The sequence below is a fragment of the Oncorhynchus mykiss genome, chromosome 27 (assembly GCF_013265735.2).
Source record: "Oncorhynchus mykiss isolate Arlee chromosome 27, USDA_OmykA_1.1, whole genome shotgun sequence".
Taxonomy (NCBI): domain Eukaryota; kingdom Metazoa; phylum Chordata; class Actinopteri; order Salmoniformes; family Salmonidae; genus Oncorhynchus; species Oncorhynchus mykiss.
The window spans coordinates 24,149,331-24,173,237 of record NC_048591.1 but is presented as its reverse complement, the minus strand read 5'-3'; the positions used below and the strand labels follow the sequence as shown (position 1 = coordinate 24,173,237).

General features: G+C 41.7%; 1 protein-coding gene across 1 annotated transcript in view; it reads left to right on the top strand.

Annotated features, from left to right (window-relative positions):
• The window catches only part of pcp4b (Purkinje cell protein 4b), a 45,822-nt gene that overhangs the window by 8,761 nt on the left and 13,154 nt on the right, over window positions 1-23,907 (top strand). The window contains exon 2 of the mRNA XM_021588126.2: window positions 22,272-22,323. Within this exon, the coding sequence (XP_021443801.1) occupies window positions 22,272-22,323 (52 nt within the window). The remainder of the gene's footprint in view (window positions 1-22,271; window positions 22,324-23,907) is intronic.

Here is a 23,907-nt window from a genome sequence, read left to right as displayed (position 1 = left end):
CCTGTTCCTGGATAGCTACCCTCCTGTAGGTGTTCAATCCAACCCCAGTTGTAACTAATCTGATTCAGTTTATCAACCAGCTAATTATTAGCATCAGGTACGCTAGGCTAGGGTTGGAGCGAAAACCTACAGGACGGTAGCTCTTCAGGAACAGGGTTGATATCCTGACCTAGAGTAGAGACTGTGTATTGTAAATTACTGACACTAAAACCCTTTATGGCTGTGTTGGTTGATGTACACTTCTCCACTCCACGTCCCAAAGCCTTAGACAGAGGTTTGTGTAGCCGTATGCTGGAATTTGAGGATGGCCCTGCATCTTGTGCACCACATAGCCCCACCCAAGCAATTGGCCAATCAATCATGCCTGTACATGCTATGAGACCTGTTTCCTGGCCTCCGAAAGTATTTTGCTGTCTGTTGTGGCCCCTGTTTTATGATGAAGATAGATACCACCTTCTCCTCGTTGGTGTGTAATGAGAAAGCTCTTTTAGAAAAATCAAACATTAGTCCAGGGAAGAAACTCTTTACTAGACAAATTTTCTGTCCGTTTTTAATCGCATTAAGACATCAATGCACACTTGCTTGTAATCCAATATTATTGCAAGATGTACAGTGGCACGATGAAGCATCTTACTGTCAAATCAGCAGTGTCAGTGGTCATGGATTTGATCCAACTAATTTCATATTCGGAACACAGCATTCAAATGAACTGTAGGATATTCTTGGATCTTATTCATCTTACCTCAGCACCTCCACGCCACATCTTCGTATATACTTATTAAGATCGAAGAAGTCTTGTATCACAGTGCTGTAACCTAATGCACCAACACAGACGTGTTAGATAATGAAGTCAGTGGATGTGCAGGAATTGGGTGTGGTCTTATGTGTTTTTTTTCTCACCATTAATTTTTACGACCTGCAACACTTTTGAACAAGTCAGCCCAGCTGTAGAGTGTATAGGGATGCTAATTACGTGACGTGAAATTAGCATAAGCTCAGCCCAGATCCATCCTGCCAGGTCATTACCACATGTTCCAGCCCCTTGGAGAATTAGAGTTCTTAATATCTAAAGAAAGCTACCAATTATTTGGACGACTGCAGTGAGAGACCATATGCTGTGTTCCACCAATTTGCATTTGCCTCTCCTTATTTCCTATTTTAGAGTAAATCCAGGAGACCTTGGATGTTCATTCATTGAAAAAGCTGTTTAAATCCACTTTAAGGGACTATTGGAATGTGACACTTGTCCTGAATAACCCCAAAACATTTAAACTGGGATGACAGAGGTGTCGTTCGATATTCACTACACCTAAATCTGCAGACAATATTTCCAGGCTAGGACTGAATTTAAGAGACCTTAGCTGGAAGACATGGTGGGTTTAACAGAATGTCTTGCCTTTGCTGGAAAAACAAGTGAATCACTTCTTTACTGTATGTCCATCTGGAAAATCCTCCTCCTTTGCTGCAGATACAGATTGCATGATGACAGATATGTCAGCGTGGAGAAAATGTATTTCACTCAGTTGATGGACTCATCTATACTGAACAAAAATATAACTGCAACATGCAACAATTTCAAAGATTTTACAGAGATACAGTTCATATAAGAAATCAGTCAATTGAAATAAATTCATTAGGCCATAATCTATTGATTTCGCATGACTGGGCAGGGGTGCAGCTATGGATGGGCCTGAGTAGGCCTTGGAGGGCATTTTGAAAAAGTAATTCTGATTGGCTTGGCCTAGCTTCCCAGTGGGTGGGCCTGGCTACCAAGTGGGTGGGCCTATGCCCTCCAAAGCCCACCCATGGCTGCACCCCTACCCAGTCATGTGAAATCCCTAGATTAGGGCCTAATTTATTCATTTAAATTGACTGATTTGCTTATATATGAACAGTAACTCAGTAATATCTTTGAAATTGTGTTGCGTTTATAAGGACTGAATACTTATGGACTCAAGAAATTTCACCTTTAAATGTTTAAATATTTGTAAAAAAAAAAAAAAAAAAAAAAAACACAATTCCACTTTGATATTATGGGTTATTGTGTGTAGGCCAGTGACAATCTCAATTTAATCCATTTTAAATTCAGGCTGTAACACAACAAAATGTGTGATAAGTCAGGGGGTTGTGAATACTTTCTGGAGGCACTGTATGGATGGAATCACAGAGGAGCCATTGAGCATTTAATCTGATTTTGACAGCTCCCCAATAATTGCCATCCTGATTTCAGACAGTGCTTTTCTGTCCTCCTCTCCCTTCTAATTCCGTGCTGACATCTTCACACATCATCGCACTCCCATTCCCCAGATTGGATTGCTTTATTCTACTCAAGAGGCCTTGCAGTTGCTCCGGAAGCATCCGGGCGGACTAGCACCAATCAGATTGGACACATGAGCTACTATAGGTCCACTGTTTTATTATCTTGCACTTTGCAAGTGGTTACTTCCCTGCTTCAGTTTGATATATTGTTATTAATAACAGGGTTGGGGGGTAATAATATTACTGTACTGAATGGATCTGTTTGGTTCAGTTCGGGTAGAGATGTTCAGCTGTGATCAGTAAAGCTTTTATTTTGTGTGTGGAAAAGGGAATTTGAGAATAATAATTTGTATTCATCTACCTATATTACCATGAGTTGAGTTAGGACAGAGTACAGGGAAATCAGATTTGGCACAGAGATATAAGATTTGAAGGCACTTTTTCCGATATTCTGTGAACGCTTTTCATCCTAGTTCAAGGGTTTGCACTGTAATCGATTCAAGTAGGAGACTGCCACTGCTGGTAGCCGAAGGCTTTACCAAGGTTTCAGAAGGCAGTTATTTAATCTTCAACGCACAGGCTGTATTTTAGGGTATAAATCTGCATATATGGACCAGGCCAGAGCCAAAGGATAAGCAGCACATCCCAATCTCTCCAGATTGGTTGCCTTTGAGAGACTGGAGGGCTGTCGCTTCTCCCTACTCTACAATATTAAGCTGCTTCAGGGGATACTTATGTTGCTGGCCTGGATAGGGAACTTTGGTGGATTGTGTAGAATAGATGCTCTGCTGTTGTATTGTGTGGCCTCCCACATTGCCAGACTGATACTGGGTACAACGGGCAGGCAGGGCAAACTGAGGGATCTTCCTTCTCTAATGACACACAGGGGTTAAATAGGCTTAGCCTCTCCAAATGGCAATGCTCCTCTGTCGGGATAAAGTGCAACCTCGCAAGAGTAAATCATCCCCCTGACCATGAATTTATGGGGTAGCTAAGCACAGATTTGTGTGAATTGTTAGATACTACTGCACTGTTGGAACTAGGAACACAATCATTTGGCTTCACCCGCAATAACATCTGCTAAATATGTGTATGTGACCAATAACATTTGATTTGATTTGAGGAGTGGCTTCCGTCTGGCCGCTCTACCATAAAGGCCTGATTGGTGGAGTGCTGCAGAGATGGTTATCCTTCTGGAAGGCTCTCCCATCTTCACAGAGGAACTCTGGAGCTCTGTCAGAGTGACCATCGGGTTCCTGGACACCACCCCAACCAAGGCCCTTCTCCCCCGATTGCTCAGTTTGGCCGGGCGGCCAGCTCTAGAAAGAGTCTTGGTGGTTCTAAACTTCTTCCATTTAAGAATGATGGAGGGCACTGTGTTCTTGGGTACCTTCAATGCTGCAGACATTTTTTTGGTACCCTTCCCCAGATCTGTGCCTCGACACAATCCTGTCTCAGAGCTCTACGGACAATTGCTTCGACCTCATGGCTTGGTTTTTGCTCTGACATGCACTGTCAACTGTGGGACCTAATATAGACAGGTGTGTGCCTTTCCAAATCATGTCCAATCAATTGAATTTACCACAGGTGGACTCCAATCAAGTTGTAGAGACATCTCAAGGATGATCAATGGAAACAGGATTAACCTGAGCTCAATTTTGAGTCTCACAGCAAAGGGTCTGAATACTTCAATAAATAAGATATTTCTGTTTTTTTTAATACATTTGCAAAAATGTCTAAAAACCTGTTTTGCTTTGTCATGGTGTATTGCGTTTAGATTGATGAGGGGAAAAATGATTTAATACATTTTAGAATTAGGCTGTAACAAAACAAAATGTGGAAAAAGTGAACGGGTCTGAATACTTTCCGAACGGACTGTATATCAACTATCTAGACCTTTATTAACAGGCTATGAAGATCTACAGTAACTGGCTATTTGCTCCAATTAGAAGATCATAAATCACTTGTGTCTGTGTTCAACACTCACCAACATACTGTGCTTTAAGAGGTTTTAAGTATCTCCAGGAAAATAAAAAGTCCTTGTAATGTGTGTGGTATTTGTTTGATTACTATCTTGCCGCCAATAAATGTTTCCAGCTCTGCTCACAGTTTTATAATAGGCCTCTGCACTGCATCTAGCAGAGGCAATGCCTATTGGTAAGTTAAATCAATAAAACAAATTGATGTCTTATTAAGCCTGTTGCTTAGGAGAAATGCATTGGAGGGCAATAACACCACTTTGTCCATTGGCTGATGGGTGAGACTCAGTTAGCAAGTAGAACATGCCAAGTATGTGAATGTGTCTTTCATTGTAATGGGTTTTCTATGGGGGTAAATATTTATCAGAAGACTGAATGAGAATAGCTCAAATTAGCGTCCTTGTGGGGGGACTTTGATACTCTCTGTATTGTAACTGCATGAATCAGGAAACAATGGATCTGGCTGTTATTACAATGTTAGGGTGTTCCAGTCTGGTGTTTTATCCAGACATTAGGTTTCCACAACTTCCCTCTTATAAAAATGTGAGTGCTTTATGTGTGACATTAGTTAGTGTGAAACCTAAATCAACTCAGATGTGAGGAATAACAGATTTGAAAGGTTTTGACAACAATCGATTGCTTGACTAGTGGGTATCCCATCTGATAAAATGAAACATTGTGGCATGAAAACCACCATCATAGAATTCCACAGAATCATTTATTCTGTTTCAGCTGTGTCAGCAACACTCCATTACCCTCCCCGTGTATGCTAGTCCCTCACCTCACGAGATGAGTGGGTGGGTGGCGATGGGGGGGCTGAATTAGCAGAGTGACAATTTTTTTGCCATACACAACATCTTTTTCCTCCCAGAAAATCATTACAGCAGTACACTCCGTGGATTTGGGGCAGAAAACATCACATTGGGGATTGCAGGGGTCTCCAGACCAATCTAATATGTAATGGAGACAAACATCATCAGGGAACACCATAATGTACAGTTCTGTAGAAGCGCTTGTCTGCATTTAAACCATGCATTACATAATCATTTTTAAAACATTTTCTGTTTGAGCGTGATTGGGAATAGTCAATTATGAATATACATACAGTATGTTCCCATTCATTGGATGTTCATATACTGGTATCAGAAATTTGATTTTCATCAAACACAGATCGAGATTTTCTCTTTGCTTCACATGCCGTGCAGGATTTTTTTATCTGATTTTCCAAACAGCAGAGTAGGTTGCTATTGCAAGGCAGAACAACAAATCTTGGCCAGCATCCTTTGCAAATCTCTAGTGCTCATTGCAATAACGTGAATTTAATGTAACCCAAATGTGTCAATTTTCCCTTAATATGTTCAAGAGATTGGAAAATATCCTAGTATGGCTTTGGTATTTTTAGGGAAAGGGATTGAAGCTAGCTTAATAGTTCTTATGGGAACCGTGTCATTTTAAGTTTTGTTGAGTCTCTTGTATCCATTTTACGGACATTACTCAACACTGAATTCACAATGATGAATGATGTGTCTGAGAGGATTTGTGTATTTGAAATGAAGTTGCATATTGGAAAGTAAAGTGGGTTGCTTTTTGTGGATGGGGAGTTTTTGGTATTTGGTATTTTATTAAGATCCCCCATTAGCTGTTGCAAAGTAGCAGCTACTCTTCCTGGAGTCCAGGAAGAGTAGCGGGCTCACTTAATCTGACAACGGGCTAACTTAATCTGACATCAGAGAGGTGGAACTTCATTGGGTTGTGTGCTTCTTGTTGGCCTAAAAAGTGTCTACCAAGTTATTTTAAAACTCTAGTGTAAAGTCAGAGACAATCTTAAATAGTGTTTTATTCATTCTATTCTGAGTGTGAGTTGACAACCAGCTTCATTTAAAGACACTGGTAAATGGTGTAACGGATGGTGTGGTAAATTATCTGAGCTCGACTGGTAATGACTCTAATGAGGGAGCACAGCCTGAGCTCCAGACCGACCTTCCCCTCAGAAGATTTAGTTCCTTCACTAAATCTAGTGGCAATTTGCCACCAATTTCAGGGTAGCACAGAAATTATGGTATAGCGCTGGAAAATGCAGCACAGGCAAGGGTGAATGTTGGTGTCTACTACTACGCCTGTGGAATATGGGATGCACTCGTGCTGTTTTTCTTGAGGATCATCGGCCTCTCATCTCTGCTAAAACAAACTGTAGGCAAGGTTACTGAGGTGAAACAGGATGTTGCGTCAGACGTCTCCAAACGGTCACTAGTAGTCTCAGCCGGCCTGGTTGGGTGACTAAAGCTGTTGTGTTATTGATGGCATTTTCAACTCCCATTACTGGCTAAATGGAGCAAAACTGGTGTGCTCATTTCTAAACTCACTCAAGTGGAAGAGAAATCTGCTGCCTGGACTGAAATTATGTCTTTCTGGATGAATTAGCAATAGACGAAGATCGAGTAAAGACACATGCTATGATGTGGTTGGTGATTTGAGGCGTTTCCCGTGGTGTTGGTCCAGGGGACTGCCTGACAGGTGGCCATAAATCATCTCTTCTGCTGACAGTCAACATCTGTCATTCAAACTCTCTTAACTCATAATTCATTTGGGAGTTGCCTGTCTCTTGGATGAGCACAGAAGAGATCCCTGTAGTGATTTTGATTGCATCAGACCTGTTACGACTTTGAACTCACAAGATTAGTATTCTGTGGCCAATTCTACTCAAAGTGTGCATTTGGAGAAAATACTTTCACACACCGTATCTTGGGATCGTAATACTCACCATATGGAGACAAGTGAATTCTTCCAGAAAGTAGAATGACTCACTCCACCGCTTAGATTAACAGAAGTGAAATTAGAGTCTCAGAAGTAATGATATGATTTGCGTCAGGGAAATCCAAGGACATTAGATCCTTAGAACAGCTTTGTCGCTTGTCTTTGGCAAGGTCCACTCTAACCTTTCCTGAAAGCCCACTCTGACCCGGGCACTTCTCAAAGTGACTACGTCAAAATCCCCCCTCGGATTATCAGACCGTCTGAGCCAGGAGCCTGATAAAGTCCTCTCTGGATGTCACAGAAATGGGACAAAACTTTCAAGGCATTATTTTATAGGTGGTGGCATAGTCATATGAGATAATGGTACTGTAACTAACGGTTGGAGTGAATACCAATGCAAGCTGTATAACTTGGGAAAATACAGACTTATCATTAGTCAAAGGAAGTGATGGGAGTGAGACATTTTAAATCTTCTTAGTACAGCTCAACACTCTTTAATGGGGCGGCGGGTAGCCTAGTGGTTAGAGCGTTGGGCCAGTAACCGAAAGGCTGCTGGATTGAATCCCTGAGCTGACAAGGTAAACATCTGTCGTTCTGAACCAGGCAGTTAGCCCACTGTTCCCAGGTAGGCTGTCATTGTAAAGAAGAATTTGTTCTTAACTGACTAGCCTAGGTAAAAAAAAAAATGGTTGACTAACTGTCACTTCCCCTTGTGCATTATAAAGCCCCTCAGTGATTGTGTTCTGTCAGAACGCTGTACAAAGTAGTTTATCAAACCGTCATTACCTGTCTAGATCTATAACCAGTCCTTGTATGGAAAGTTGAATACACATGATTGGTTTTGTTATAGTGGCCCAAACAAACCTCAAAGGTTTACAAGGTTTGCCCTCATGGCTTGTCTCAAGAGCCCTGCTGAACTGAACTTCTTATTCCACGGTAGTTGCCTCTCTGAGATTGTACAGTCGGCTTCAATGGGAATTTAATTGAGTTCTCTACTCATCCAGCTCAGGATTATGAGGTGACTGTCTCTCTCGGGGAGACCCACAGTGAACTGGCATTGTGGTGCCAGGACAAACAACTTCTCCCTCAACATCAGCAAAACAAGGGAGTTGATTGTTCACTTCAGGAAGCAGAGGAGGGAACATGCCCCAATACACATTTTAATTCTATATTTTTTCACCTTTATTTAACCAGGTAAGCTAGTTGAGAACAAGTTGTCATTTACAACTGCGACATCAACGGGACTGCAGTAGAAAGAGTCAGCAGTTTTAAATTCCTCAGCGTCCACATCACCGAGGACTTGATATGGACCAACAACACCACCACTCTTGTCAAGAGGGTGCAACAGCATCATCATAAATCATAGTCCACAGACGCTGACACGCGATAGTCCGGCTTCCGATTGTGACATAGCTACGTGGCTCTGAGACCACCATCCGCGGGGAACGCACAGCCAGAACCGCACCTTCCCACAATTCCCAATCAACTTGTCTCCGGTACACGTCCTCTACTAATTGGAATGTGTTGACAGTTGAAGATATTGTGTGAGCTGCGATGAGAATTTGAAAAGTATGACTGCCAAAGGTCCAATATTTGACAACAATGCTGTGCATACATGTTCACGTTTGGTACTCTGATAGACCCTTAAGGCGGCTGAAATTCGGCATTCCACCACTGCACCATCGAGTGTCCTGACCGGTTGCATCACGGCCTTTTATGGGAGTTTCTCTGTCCACAACCGCAAGGCACTCCAGCGGGTGGTGAAGACGGCCCAGTACATCACTGGGACCGCGCTCCCACCCATCCAGGACATCCGCTCAAAACAGTGCCTGAGGAAGGCCCGCAGCATCATCAAGGACCCCACACACCCCAGTCATGAGCTGTTCACTCCCTTAGTGTCGGGCAGACAATATCAGAGCATGAGATAAATCAGAGCATGAGATCTGATACCAACAGGCTCAGATAGTTTATATCTACAAGCCATCAGACTGCTGAACACTTGAACTGGACTGACCACCTGCTCGGATTCTCCACACCTTAGTACACATTCACACACACACATATATATATATATATATATATACATTCATGCTACACAACTGCTGCTACCAGACTCTTATTATTATTGCTAAATACTGCACAATTTAAACACTGCCCCCCAATCCCCTTTACCCAATACACGTGTAAATATTATAAATTGTGTCTTCCTGTATTATGCTTATGCTAAAATATTTATTATATTCTACTGAGCCATTTACTTTATGTTCGTATTATTATATTTTCTTATTTCTTATTGTTGTTGCATTGTCGAGAAGGACAAGTCTTTTTCGAAACATTTTGTTCGTTTTTTTTCTTCTAATATTAATACATTTTTTATTGTGATTTATCAGGGGGTGGTGCAGCACCTTCAGCACCCGTACTTCCCGCGGCTATGTGTATCCTGTACATACGACTAATAAAACGTAGAACTTGAAACTAATTCTTCACTTCTCTTATTCCTGAACAAGAGGGAGAGGAAGCGATCGTGCCTTGTGTTTCTCTTGCTTGAATTGTCTGTGGCCTAGTTCTGAATCTCCTCTTTAAATTCTTAATGGACATTGAGTGCTGCATGGAACTCTTTCGGACCGCTCAAGCTGCCAAAATCCTTTAAATAGCACTACAAACGGCTGTGTGGGATTATTTATTTATTTGAGTAATTCCACCCTTGCCACTAGATTTTCTGTGCATTTGGTCAGAAGATGTGCCGTTTTCTGCCCAAAGAACAGGAAGGCCGCACACGTTTTATGCTCCCATTTTCTGCCCAAACGCTGAGGTTTAGTATTTGCTAGCATTATACAGTAGGTATTATTAGTATAACCACAATAGTATGACAAATAGTTATCTTGGTCCCAGACACGACAAATAGTAACAACAAAACAACATTTTTCAAGGAATGCAGGAGTTTGAGAAGGATTCACATTTGCTGGAATGTAACCATTTGCTGTATATTCATGAGATCATCTTCTTCCTCTAGCATTTTCAGTTCAGGGAGAGGGCTATCTTCTCCCCTGGGGACACTATGTGGGATGCTTCCGGTCCAGCCATCCTCAAGGGGCAGCACATGTTGGAGAACAGATTCATAATTTCACCAAATTACGGGCCTAAATTGAACACCTTGCTCTTTTCTGCTAATTTGCAAGCTACTCTCCTGCCTAGTGGCCCACAAAAACAGGCAGAGTGGTTACGATGAGGGATGAGGGAAGAGTCACATGGACCCTCTGCGGCTGTGGCCGGCATGAGTTTGGCGGTGGTGACGTGTGACAGACTGTCTATCGGTCCACCTCTAAACAAGTGTTTCTCTGGGACTGAAAGCGACCTGAAGTGGTGGGTGTTAGCTGAGCCAGTAACAGTGACCAGAGACAAAACATCCATAAAACATCCATCTCTTCATAATGCCAACCGTGTTTCTGCATCAGGCATTACAGATTAGCAAACTAAAAGGGGTCCGGCATGGAAAAAAGGCTATTGATTTTCACATCCAATAAGCCCAGGAGGCTTCCAGGTCATCTATGTTGTCATACTGTAGTGGTAAACATGGGGATGGATCGGGAGAATGTCCTCATTGTCTCGGTCTGAACAGCATCTCTAAAGGACAGGATAGTTTATCAGGCACGGTTTGCATTGAAGAAGTAGAACCAAGCATTGCAGGCGTAGTAGGTCTTGAAAATGGTCACCATACTCTGAGACACCTGACCTAGAAAAATAGTCCCATTAGATGCAATCACTGCATGCTAATGTGACGTGCACAAATGCATGGTCACATTTATGTTTATGTATTGTTTCTTTGTATTGGGAAAGAATGCTTTTACTGAAATGTCAGTCCTCCAAGGTTTCGCCATTGCAAGGCATTTATACTACTGTTGGCCAGTTGGGGGCAGTGAGAAGTGTTTGCTTCGCACTGGGACTATACACGATCCTTCACCTGTGTGTTCTCATAATTGAGAGAACCTTTGAAAGAGAAGCCACGTTCTCCTGTTCAAATCAAATTGTATTTGTCAAATGCGCCTAATACAACAGTAGACCTTACAGTGAAAAGCTTACTTACAAACCCTTAACCAACCGTGCAGTTTTAAGAAAATACCCCCAAATAAGTAAGAGATAAGAAAAACAAATAATTAAGCAGCAGTGAATAACAATAGCGGGGGTATATACAGGGGGTACCGGTACAGAGTCAATGTGTCAATGTGCGGGGGCACCGGTGAGAGAACAGAGAGAACAGTCTATGACTAGGGTTCCTGGAGTCTTTGACAATTTGACAATCTTTCCCTGACACCACCTTGTATAGGGGACCTGGATGGCAGGAAGCTTGACCCGGTGATGTACTGGGCCGGTCCCACTACCCTCTGTAGTGCCTTGCGGTCGGAGGCCGAGCAGTTGCCATACCAGGCAGTGATGCAACCCGTCAGTATGCTCTCGATGGTGCAGCTATAAAACCTTTTGAGGATCTGAGGACCCATGCCAAATCTTTTCAGATGTAATCATTTATCCTGTGTTGCAGGTCAGTAGTGCAAAAATACACTGAATACCACAATATAGTTTTGTAACTTCCCTTTTGAAGTGATTGTAATGGTTTTGAACAACATAGTAATTGTATAACTTCATACGAGACAGAAAACGGCTGTCGAGTGTAAAATGAAATGATGACGGTGCATTCCTTTGATCTTTGAGAAAAAAACGAAGACTCCTGACAATATAGAAAATGTAATATCGTAGCTGTGATGGTTAAGAACTTTGTAATTGTTGTACAGTAAATGTTAGAAAAGTTCAGTTAGCTATTAGCTTGCTCCGAATAGCTTTTGACTAGCTCCGGTTAGCTGTTTGCTAGCGCGGGTCAGTTGGTTGCTAGCTTTGGTTAGCGCTATGCTAGCTTGTTCAATCATTTTACAATAATTAGCATTAATGGCAGTTGCAATAGTCTTGTCTTTCTTTTGGCCCTTCTTACACTGGGTGAATGTATTTTGAGCATGGGTATAAAGTAACTTCTATTGAGTTATACCAGTCTTTAAAGGCTTTCATGTTTTAGAGTCTCCTATGGGGCTATAGTGGGCAACAGTCTTCTACATAATAATAACATTAACAGGTGAATTAAAGTTAAGAGTAAATGTGTTTAGGGTATAAATGTAAATCATTTGAGGATGTGAATTGGATTGGAACGTACTATTTTTTTATGTGTCATTTGATGTATGTTTGACATGTGTATGAACTAATATGTCAGGGATTTATGAGACAGATGATTAAATACATGTTAAAGAAAAACAAAAGAAAAGATTGAAATGCAATGAAAAGACAGAAAAATACAGTTTTCACTTCAGAGAATGTTGAATAAAATTATTGAGAGAACCTTTGAATGAGAAGCCACTTTCTCCTGTTTCATTATTTATCCTGTGTTACAGGAACTATTATCTGCTGCACCAGTCCCAAAACGGGGACCTGTAACACTAAGTCCAAGCAAACCCATTCCATGTGCTCCATTTTCAGAGTCCAGCCTCCAAAGTGACACTTTTGTGTGTTTTGCCAGGACTTCAACCAGCCATGTAGCTCCTAAAGTAAATCAGCTGGCTAATGGCAACTCCACTGTGATCAGGGGGGACTCCCTCACATATTTCCCAGACCAGTGGTTACATACTCTCTGTAGCACTGCAGTGCTCTGCTCCCTTATGTGATCATGCAACATATACAGTCATCATCATCCAGGGGGAAACCATTCCCACTGAGACTTGAGCTATTGAAAGAAATGTACAAAAAAGTAATCTCACCAATTTCAAGGCTCATTAAGCTGTGTAATAAACGCGAGTTTGAAGAAATAATTTGAAGAAGAGCGTTAATATGTTTTTTCCCTCCCTGCACGTGGTAATTGACATTAGTAAGAAGGAAAAACTTTTTTTTTTTGGAGTGATAGCTACCTTTGTAGTCATGGCTTTCCTGACCATGTAGAGGTGAAGACTACTCACCAATTATGTTTCTGTGGAAATTGTGCGTCACAATTCACAAACATATTCAATCAGTATGAAATAGTAAAGGGATGAGGTCTGAGTGTGTGTGTTTGCCTATGTGTTTTTCCCTTATGAGGGGTTTGCTATGGTCAGCTCTGTGGGTGCGTAATACACATAATTTCTGCACAAACATCGTGCAACCACCTTCAGTTTAAAGTAGGAAGGAAAAATATTACACTGTTTTATACAGTGTATGCAAGTCTATGCTTTGTTTGAAAGTGTGTGCATCACTTGTAGAGGTAGCTTCCGAAGCCAGTCAAAGAGGTTGTCTGTCTGTGTACGTCTCTGTGTGCACCTGTGTACAGATGCCGTATCTTAATTCGATCATCCTGTTGTTGCCGTAATTTTCATGCACAGCAGGAAATGCAAATTTGTAGTGTATTCAAGGTCAAATTAAGATACGGCATGTATCGGCATATGTGTGTGGGTGGGTGTAAGAGAGAGAAGTGGCGGGGATACTCTTGACGTGGACAGAACTGTTCACTTCCGAAAGCCGCAGACGTCTTGACTGCCATGAAATAGAAAACCCAGAGAACACAGTTGAGCAGCGCTCCGCCCAGGATGCCAGCAGGCCGCGCCTCGGCTGAGCCTCGGCAATCAATGTCAAACAGCTGATATTTATTCCCCTTCTCCTTAAGTGAGACATTGTCTTGTTGTCCTTCTCTACTACTCCTGAAAGAAAACCATCTCCAGCCTGACTTTTGATAATAGGAGATATTATATATACATCCTTCAATTCAATCCCCCCCACACACATACACTTCGCTCAAGCTTTAATCTTTGATCAGAGAATGAAACGGCATATTAATGCATTAGCATGAAGCAACATTGAATTGAATAGAGATGCTTCTTAAGAGAGACACTCAATAAAAAGACTTGGCCCCATTTGTAATGATAATAGTATTTCATTATGCTCTCATTTTCTCCTCAATGTACAGTGTTTGCGCTGTGGAGTTTGTTTTAAAACTCAGCTTCATATTGGAGGTACATCTTGTGCTTTACATCTAGAACATAGCACGTGCTGAATGATTCCAGAACACTGATAATCTGTTTTCTCTCTATTGTATTCCGCACAGTCCGCCTTCAGTTCTTTCCTCTCTGTGTTGCAGTTTGTTATCCTATCGGTATGTAAGAAGCCTCTCCACCATAAAATTAATGAACACTGATTACATTGTAATAATTTGTTCTACACAGCTCAAGCCCCAGTCAGAGCATAGAGTTCTGCCTCTCTGGTTACTTGCAAGAGCACAAAACAGAGAAACTAAAAACCATTGTGAGGAACTATTGACCTATTACTGACATGATGATGTTCCACACCATGCCTAGAAGGCATGATGACAGCATAGTTTATGTAACAGCCTCTCTCACAAAGAGAGATGATCAAATCAGGAACTTCCCCAATGTGCAGCCCTCTCGTTTCACAGCCAACACAGGGAGTAGCATACTATGATGATTGCTGAAATGTTAGGTAGGAGAATCAAGTGTCTGGAGGATTAAACCTTCCTCTACAGCTACATTTTGTATGTCTTTTTTGAAACTGTAGCCAGATCTATCTCTAAACCAGCATACTGGCATTCTCATAACTGTTCACTTCAGTCAGTAGTCTCAACTTCCCAACCACTGTGTCTGTGTTGGCCAAGTGAGGCTACTGTCCAGCTGATGTTAGCCAGGTGGAGAGGCATGGTGGAGGTGGGACCTAAGGCAAGGCTATAATTAATGGTGATGAAGGAGTGTAACCGGTAATGGGTCTAGAAACCATTCCTCACCGGCTATTATGAACCCAGTCAGAGCCATCTTCCTCTACCACCACACCACCAGCTAACAGCAGAGTGACAGCATGAATAGGTTCCCTGGGATTCCCAGACCTAGTCCAGCTGAGAGATGGTAGACCTTTTAGAATCTGCAACAATGTACAATACTGCAGAGGAGATTTTGACTAAAGAGGAAAATAGAAGGCAACCTCTCAGCAGAAATCAGGGTGAAATCATGTAAAAATATTCTCTGTGTAAAGCTTCACCCTGACTGCCCTCCAAGGAGCCCAGCCCAGTCGAAGGAAAACATACTGACATTTTTCTGATCTTGTGTACATTAATTCCGGCATCTGCCTTTTGCCTGACCAGGGAATCGTTTGTGTGTGTGATGTACGTGATGTACGTGCGCGCGTGTGATGTATGTGCGTGTGTGTGGTTGCTGTACGTGTGTGTGTTTATATCCTTGAAGTCACATAATTGACAGCCTAGAGGCGTGAATACTGCTGCAGCCACCATTGAATTTGCAATGTGTGAGTGTGCACGGTCATATATGTGTATGTGTTTGTGTATGGACGTGTGTCTGTGTGCAGGCATGTGTAACGGCCTAGTGTTTTTGTGAGTATACAACTCTAAATGCCTAATGAAAGGTGCACTGTGTATCCCGCTCTTCCCTGTTATTGCAATGTAATTAGTGTCGCTTTGCACTTGATGGGTTTCTCCCAATATCGCTCTCCCCCATATCTCTAACTGCTGCACATCCTCCCAGCACTACTTACTGTACATTCTTGTTGTGCATGTGTGCGTGTGTGTGTGTGTGTGCGTGTGACTTTATACTGAGGATATCCCTGCCCCTGTGCATGTGTGAGTGTGTGTGCGTTCGGGCGTGCATACTTTTGTATATCTGCAGACTGAGGATAGCCCTTTCCCCATCAGTAATCACACTCACGGAGCCACTGTTATTGCAATTTACACTTGGCTCAGCCTCAGCCCTAATGGTATTTCCTCTCCCCTGTCTTTCATTAGTCTCTCATCACCTCTGGAGTGATCTGAAGCCTTGTGTTTCACTACTAACAATACTCCTTCCTGTGTCATCCGAGGATTCTTAACTGCAATATTTATCCCTACGTTTAAAGGAGGTATGCTGTGCTGTCTTGGTTAAGAAACCACAGTGGCTAATGTTCATGCAATGTTGCTGAAAGGTCATATAAACCACAGGGTATTTGTGAATGAATTGCCTTTAGGTTAACCATCTTTGAATGCCTTTGCAGCTCATGCATAGATTACCCCAAAGTTCTTGCAATAATGCTGCAATGTTGCTGCGATCTCAGCGCTCCAATAAAACAGATACAGGCTCGGCTGTGGTTGAGATGAAGGGCTGCCTCCTGCCGCCAGCTTCTGTGCCTTTTGGTATGTTTTTTTTGTGTGTGGTTTTTGCGTGGGCACCCGTGCCATGCTCTGTCATCTCCTAATCAGAGTGGTGCTGATGCTAGCAATGGGAGCCACGTTAGCATAACCTAGCGTAGCACTCTCTCAGGGCTCGCAGGCATCCAGACAGGGCAGGCAGGCATGCATCAGTTCATTTTATGGGCATTACATGGCCCTGATGCAGAGACGCGGCTCTTCCCTTTGAACTGGGATTAGTAGCTATCGAAACAGCCTCCCTATCTACTGGGGATTGTTTGGAGCTGCAGGGAGGAAGGCAGGAGGGCAGGAAGACCTTCTCCACTGTGACTTCATAAGAAACATGAGGTGGATTATGATATGAACTGTTTTGAGACAGGAGTTTCAGCTCCTCGCATTGTGACAAGGTAATGAGAGATTGTGTCCCTGGTGAGAGCTGGGAAGTGTTTTGACAGGTAAACAACAGCAGTGATTTCCCATATGCATGTCTCACAGCCGGTAGAATTATAAGGTCTTATAAAATCCTAAATTGCACAAGAGATTTTTCTTGAATTTAGACTGCTTCCGCACAAGGCTGGGTTGTTAGGCTTGTAAGGACGTTTCAATCCCCCCATCCCACTGACTCCCCCCACCCCAATCCTCCTCAGCATCAAAGCACTGTACATACTGTTTGAAATTCATTGAAAGCATTCTATTAATAATGCAGGAAGAGATGTGCAGAAGGAGGACATGTGCCTCCTCGGTTATTAAAGCATGGAAGCATCTCTGACATGACCAAATGGTGTGCAAAAGGGAATAGGTTGTGGGGGTGAAAGCACTGTTGAGAATAGCTCTATGGGGGAATCCCTATGGTCCAGAATACAAGGTAGCTACATAAATTAAACAATTTCCTTGTGTTTGTGTTGCTGTGTTAACTCCCCATCCAATAGCATTTCCTCTGACTTGATTGGAATTGGGAAGAAAAAGCCTCATGAAATGTGTCATGGATACACACATGGATGTTTCTTGGGACATAAAGAATCATAAAATATATCGAACGATCCATCCAGATTTGACTGGTCTTTGCAGTACCAAGCTTTAAAACATGCCCAGTGCAAATATCAGTCAGTGGCTAACTGTTATTGGCTCAGATTCTGGATCATCAGTTGAAAACCCTGCAGAGAGAGGAGGGAAGCATAGATACTGCAGTCCCACCCCATTGAGGACTCCCTCTCTCCCTTTTCCTCTCTCTTTCCCAGACACGAGTAGGCGCTCAGAGTTGATTCTGGCCATCCATCTTCTCCTTGCCATGTTTGTCTGGGCTAGTCTTGGAAATGCAGGATGTATCGATCCCCCTCTTCTCCACTCTTCATCTCCCTCTACTTATGTTCATGAGGAGAAATTCATCAGACAGCCCTGATCATTAGCCATAGGGAGACATGAGCTGAGAACCTCAGTGTCTCCCAGCCAGCCGGATATATGGTGATGAGGAATGTGACTTTGCAAGATCTGAAACACCTTTATGACGCCATTGGGTAGCTTTTTGCTACTGTAGGTAGCGTTAGATAGCACTAGTCGGCTATACCTGCACCAAAAATCTTGTATTTTTCATCTTATAAGTTGTTCTCCGTCTTATTTTTAAATAGTGAGCCAACATGTTTTCAGCACTTTTATTTCCATGACTGATCAAAACTTGTTTTCTCAGGCTCTCTCTTGTCCCTCTGCAGCAGACATACAGTTGAAATCGGAAGTTTACATACACTTAGGTTGGAGTCATTAAAACTCGTTTTTCAACCACTCCACCAATTTCTTGTTAACAAACTATAGTTTTGGCAAGTCGGTTAGGACATCTACTTTGTGCATGACACACAGTTAACTAGTCCAACGCTCTAACCACCTGCCTCTCATTGCACTCCACGAGTAGCCTGCCTGTTACGCAAATGCAGTAGAAGTCATGGTAAATTGCTAGCTAGCATTAAACTTATCTTATAAAAAAACAATCATAATCACTAGTTATAACTACTAATCCAGTTTAGCAGGCAATATTAACCAGGTGAAATTGTGTCATTTCTCTTGTGTTCATTGCACGCAGAGTCAGGGTATATGCAACAGTTTGGGCTGCCTGGCTCAACGCCTGAAGGTACCACGTTCATCTGTACAAACAATAGTACAAACACCATGGGACCACGCAGCCGTCATACCGCTCAGGAAGGAGATGCGTTCTGTCTCCTATGGATAAAGGTACTTTGGTGCGAAAAGTGCAAATCAATCCCAGAACAACAGTAAAGGACCTTGTGAAGATGCTGGAGGAAACAGGTACAAACGTATCTGTATCCACAGTAAAACAAGTCCTATATCGACATAACCTGAAAGGCCACTCAGCAAGGAAGAAGCCACTGCTCCAAAACCGCAAAAAAAAAAAAGCCAGACTTCGGTTTGCAACTGCAAATGGGGAATAAAATGCAAATGAATTACTCACAAATCATACAATGTGATTTTCTGGATTTTTGTTTTAGATTTCGTCTCTCACAGTTGAAGTGTACCTATGATAGAAATTACAGACCTCTACATGCTTTGTAAGTAGGAAAACCTGCAAAATTGGCAGTGTATCAAATACTTGTTCTCCCCACTGTATCTGATATCTGCAGAAAGCTTAAATTCTTGTTAATCTAACTGTACTGTCCAATTTACAGTAGCTATTACATTGAAAGGATACCATTCTATTGTTTGAAGAGTGCACAATTTTGAACATGAAAATGTATTAATAAACAAATTAGGCACATTTGTGCAGTCTTTATACAATATTTTGAACAGAAATCTAAAACTTTTCACATACACTGATGTCATCTAGTGGCCAAATTTTAAATTGCACCTGGGCTGGAATAATACTTTATGGCCTTTCTCTTGCATTTCAAAGATGATGGTACAAAAAAAAATACAAAATAATAGTTGGTTTTTTCTTTGTATCATCTTTTACCAGATCTATTGTGTTATATTCTCCTACATTCCTTTCACATTTACACAAACTTCAAAGTGTTTCCTTTCAAATGGTACCAAGAATATGCGTATCCTTGCTTCAGGGCCTGAGCTACAGGCAGTTAGATTTGGGTATGTCATTTTAGGCAAAAATTGAAAAAAAGGGGTGGATCCTTAAAAAAAAGTATTAACATCCTTCATTGTGCTAAATGAGCCTTGGTATAGGAACATTATCTTTTTGAGAGGTCTATACCATCAGTCCCTTGATGCTCAACCTTTTATTGACATAAATTAGGAAAAGGTCCCAAACCGTATTAAGGTCCCTTACTCACACTAAATGGGGGTTGGTTAGATGCATAGCTAGTGTAGTATATTGCTAGCTTGAGATGCACTATACATAGTACCATCTGCCACTTTCCATTACACTATTTATTTCCATTGAAATTCTTTGAAATGTCTCACCAGAACATGCCTGCTGCTGTGAACAACCCTAATGCCTTACAGTCCGTAAGAGGCTTAAGCTCCAACCTTTCACCCTGGTCCTCTGCAGCAGTCTTTTTGCTCCTTTGTCATTCCCTGTGATATCCCTTCTCTCACTCGTACCACTGCCTCATATTAAAAGGATGAGTATAATATGAATCTAAGAATAGCCTCCTTAATCTCTCCATTGTGAATGAGAGTGTCACTCCTGTCTCCTCTCTAATGTAATATCTGCTTTTACCGTGCCTGGGTCTTTTATTGTGCAGATATAGGATCTTCATTTGATCACCCTGTTGCAGGAGAACTTTCCTGCAATGCAGGAAATTTACCGTTAAAATGTGTAGTTGAGGTTTTAAAAAGCTTCTGAAGTTTGTAATTTTCTACTTTCAAATTTTAGACTTGATTTTCCCTTATGCAAAATGTATCAACCCCAAGAAAAATGTCCATTAATTATAATCGAAAACAGAAATGAAAATGCTGCACACTGCTGCTCATGCTCCCGTTTTCCTTTCTGTTTTCCATGAGTTTGCCTACACAATCCAGGACTTGCGGAAAGTACCTGGATATGCATATGTTCTCCAGCTTTTGTACATTAATTATAATCCACATAATCATTTACATTTCCTGGTGCTGCAGGATTATTTTCCTACTGTAGCAAATGGGCTCAAATTAAGATCCTACATCTGTAGTGCTATCTGGACAGTACCTGCACTCACAAGTTCAAACATTACATTGTGTCTAAACCCGGTGCATCTCATTCGTAGTGGAGCCTCTGAGTGTTCACTGTTCTGCTCAAATACCCGTAGTCAGCAAAGTTACCCAGAAAGCTCTCGCTACCCAAATCAGAGCAGGTGAAGATACCTTTTACACAACCGCTCATGTATTTCTCCAGAGCATGGAGCTTCTTTGCAAGTTAATGTAATGAAAGGTCGAGCTTTTGGAATGGAAAGTGGTTAAAATCAGTAGCATCCATCAGAATGTAGACGAGATGAGGTGACTCATACCGTTATGTTGCATCAGATATGGAAAGACATTCATTACAGTGTACCCATGGTATTTCAGAGAACTGTGATGGTAGAGTCTCTGTGGTATCGATGAGGCTGTTTTTCCATATCCACTACCGTAGCTCAGTAACCCCACTGCATCTCCTCACGATCTCCGGTGTGGCTCTGTGGCAATGTCAAACATTAGTAAATGACTGGGCCTGGGGGATCAGATCTCCCTCCTCAGGCCTCTCTCCACCCCTGTCACAAGAGTTGCAAAAGGATGGTATATTACTTGGAAACTTTCTAAGTTTACCAGTAAACTACAAGAATTTTGGTGTCTTTCAAGGATTTTATGTAATCTATCACAAGACCCACAAGATCACAAGATTGGCCCTTTTGGGTACTTCCAATTTTTACAATGTCTGTAATTATCTCTGGCCCTCTGTGTGGCCTTATCACATGTAAAATATATGAAACAATGAAATAGGATGATTTTCAACAAAAACAATTGAATGAGAAAGCAGAAAAAATATCTTAAATACAGAACATAAACTTAGTGAATACCATTGTTGTTTATGATGGTTTCAGCATGAAATATCCTTAATATTTTTTCTGTATTTTTCTATGTCAGTATGTATTTGTTTCCAGTGTTTTGGTGTCAAACTAGTGGCAGTTGTAAAAAAAAATGTCAACAGTTAGAAGAGTTGCAGAGTTAATTGAAAATAATGCCTGAGTCCAGGCTGAGTCCAGGCTGTCTCACAACCGGCTGTTCCCGGTAGTCCCATAGGGTGGTGCACAATTTGGCCCAGCGTTGTCCGGGTTAGGGGAGGGTTTGGCTGGTGGGGCTTTACTTGGCTCATTGCGCTCTAGGGACTCCTTGTGGCGGGCCGGGCGCCTGCAGGCTGACTTCGGTCATCGGTTGAATGGTGTTTCCTCCAACACGTTGGTGCAACTGGCTGCGGGTGTTAAGAAGCGTGGTTTGGCGAGAAATGTTTCGGGGGACGCATGACTCAACCTTCACCGAGCCCATTGGGGGAGTTGCAGCAATAAGACAAGATCGTAATCATGAAATTGGGGTACATTTCTTTTTTTAGAATAATATTTAATGCCATTATTGGTCTGTCTACTAGAAAGTCATGGACAACATGGACACAGAAAATGAATACTATATATGAATACATTTAAAAAAAAAGTCATTCAAGTATAAATAACCAATATGGTAGATTGCCATATATTTCCTGTTAATTACCAAAATTACTGAAGATTCCAGTAACTTTGGAAAACTACCGGTAGCTATGCAACCCTAACCGTCACTGTCCCCATCCCCATAGTTCCCGCAGGCCGCTTCTGCCTTATTCATACAGTCACTGGAAGAGCCAGGCCACTCGCTATACTAGAGCACGCTAGCTAGTACACCAAATTAGGGCATCAGCCCCTTCTGGTTGTCAAAGCTCTCAAGAGGACACAATCTTATTGACAAGTGTGCACAAAAGCTCCTGGAGTCAGACCCTCCGAGGCTTGGCCTGCGTCTAAAACCCAGAGGATCATGGGAAATGTCACATTTTCTGCTGGAGTCGAGAGGGGGTTTGCCTTGAATAACGCTTCTGAAAAACACTATTAATGCAGATTGAGTCCTAAACCTAATATTTTTTGTGTCCATTGTGTTTTTTACAGCGACAAGGATCTGGTGCAGCGGGCGGAAACAGCAAAACATCTGGAGGACAAGGTAAACAAATCATAATTTTTAAGTAATTTGAAATCTTTCAAAGCCTTGTAATATGGGACTGAGGACATCCTATATGTCCTTGTAGTGCCTTTAACCCGTTATGTATTTAGCTTTTTGTTATTACAAATTTGTCAACAACAGGGACTAAGTGCCCTATGAAACACTGCTGTTCTGTGTTATGTGCAGTAAAAGAAGGCAGAGTAATGTAAGCATTTTAAAACAGGGATATTTGTGCCCTTCTGCAAAAAAAGAGAGAGCAGCTGGCCACAGCCAGAGCAACATGCTGAGAGAGGGAGAGAGAGAGGGGGGGGGGTGGTGGACCATAACTGACACACTGGCCCCTGGCATCTTAAATGAGCTTTAAAAGGCCCACTTCTTTCCCCTATCGCTCTTCTTGGTGATGTTATGCAGTTGACGGTGATGAGGGATGAAGGACGAACGTAGACAGGAACAGGAGTAGACAGGAACAGACCGTCACAGAGGGAGTTTAAACTCCAGTGTTAAAGCAGACTTGACATGTAGAAGATTCTATTCAAAAAGTATTCATACCCCTTGACTTGTTCCACATTTTGTTGTGTTTAGGGCTGACCCCATTTAGTCGACTGGTCGATTGTTTGGTCGATAGGCTGTTTTGGTCGGCCGAGATTTCTTTAGTCCAGCAGTAGCAAACATTTTTTTAGAATCATGGTGTACAAGACACCTGTCTGATTCACACCTGTCTGAGTGGACTAAAAGTGAGGAGAGAGGAAACCCCAACTTAATTAGGTCTATAATCAACAGCCTAACTTTTAAGTGTGCCTGGCTTTATACACCATCCATATATATCTACAGAAATAAGACAGATCCTGCTTCTGTTTGAGTTTCTCTTTGAGTGTTTGTTTAATAGCCTACTGATTCTGTGAGTACCAAGCCTCATGCAACCACATGTCGGTTAAACAGTTACACAAATTCGGCTATTTTTTATATTTGCTATAATAAAGGCTTTACACTTTAAAAAAATTAGAACAGCCTCTCTGGTATTACTTATAATTTATTTTGTATTCTTTACACTTTTCCAAATTGTCAGAAAAATAATTGTAATAATAATAATAACCCTACTTTTTCTTGATCTCCTTCTTATTGTTATTAATACTATTATTATTATTATTACAATCATTATAATAATAAGTAAGTAATGTCGTTACCAAAAGTAGCAATAGTATAGCAGTCTTGTATAACCACCATCGAGTTGTAGGCCTAAGAGAGCACCCTGTTTAGTCTTAATACCGTAACTTACTTAGGCATATATTTCAGTAATTATAAAGGCTACTGTATCAATCAATCATTAATTTGTTCGTGTCATCAAACAGCATATGAGTTATTCGTGATTTGGAATGCAATCACGCATTATAGTTTTAAAATTAAAGCAAAGCGACCCTTGAATAATTAGCATAAACAATAAATTAACCGTTCCAATTTCGCCAACTGGTTTCACAAATGAATGTGACTGTTTTTCGTTTATGTTGTAATAAAGGTTTCACAACAACCAAAAAACATTACAACAGACTCGCTGGTATGCTTATAATGTATTTAGTGTTGTTTACA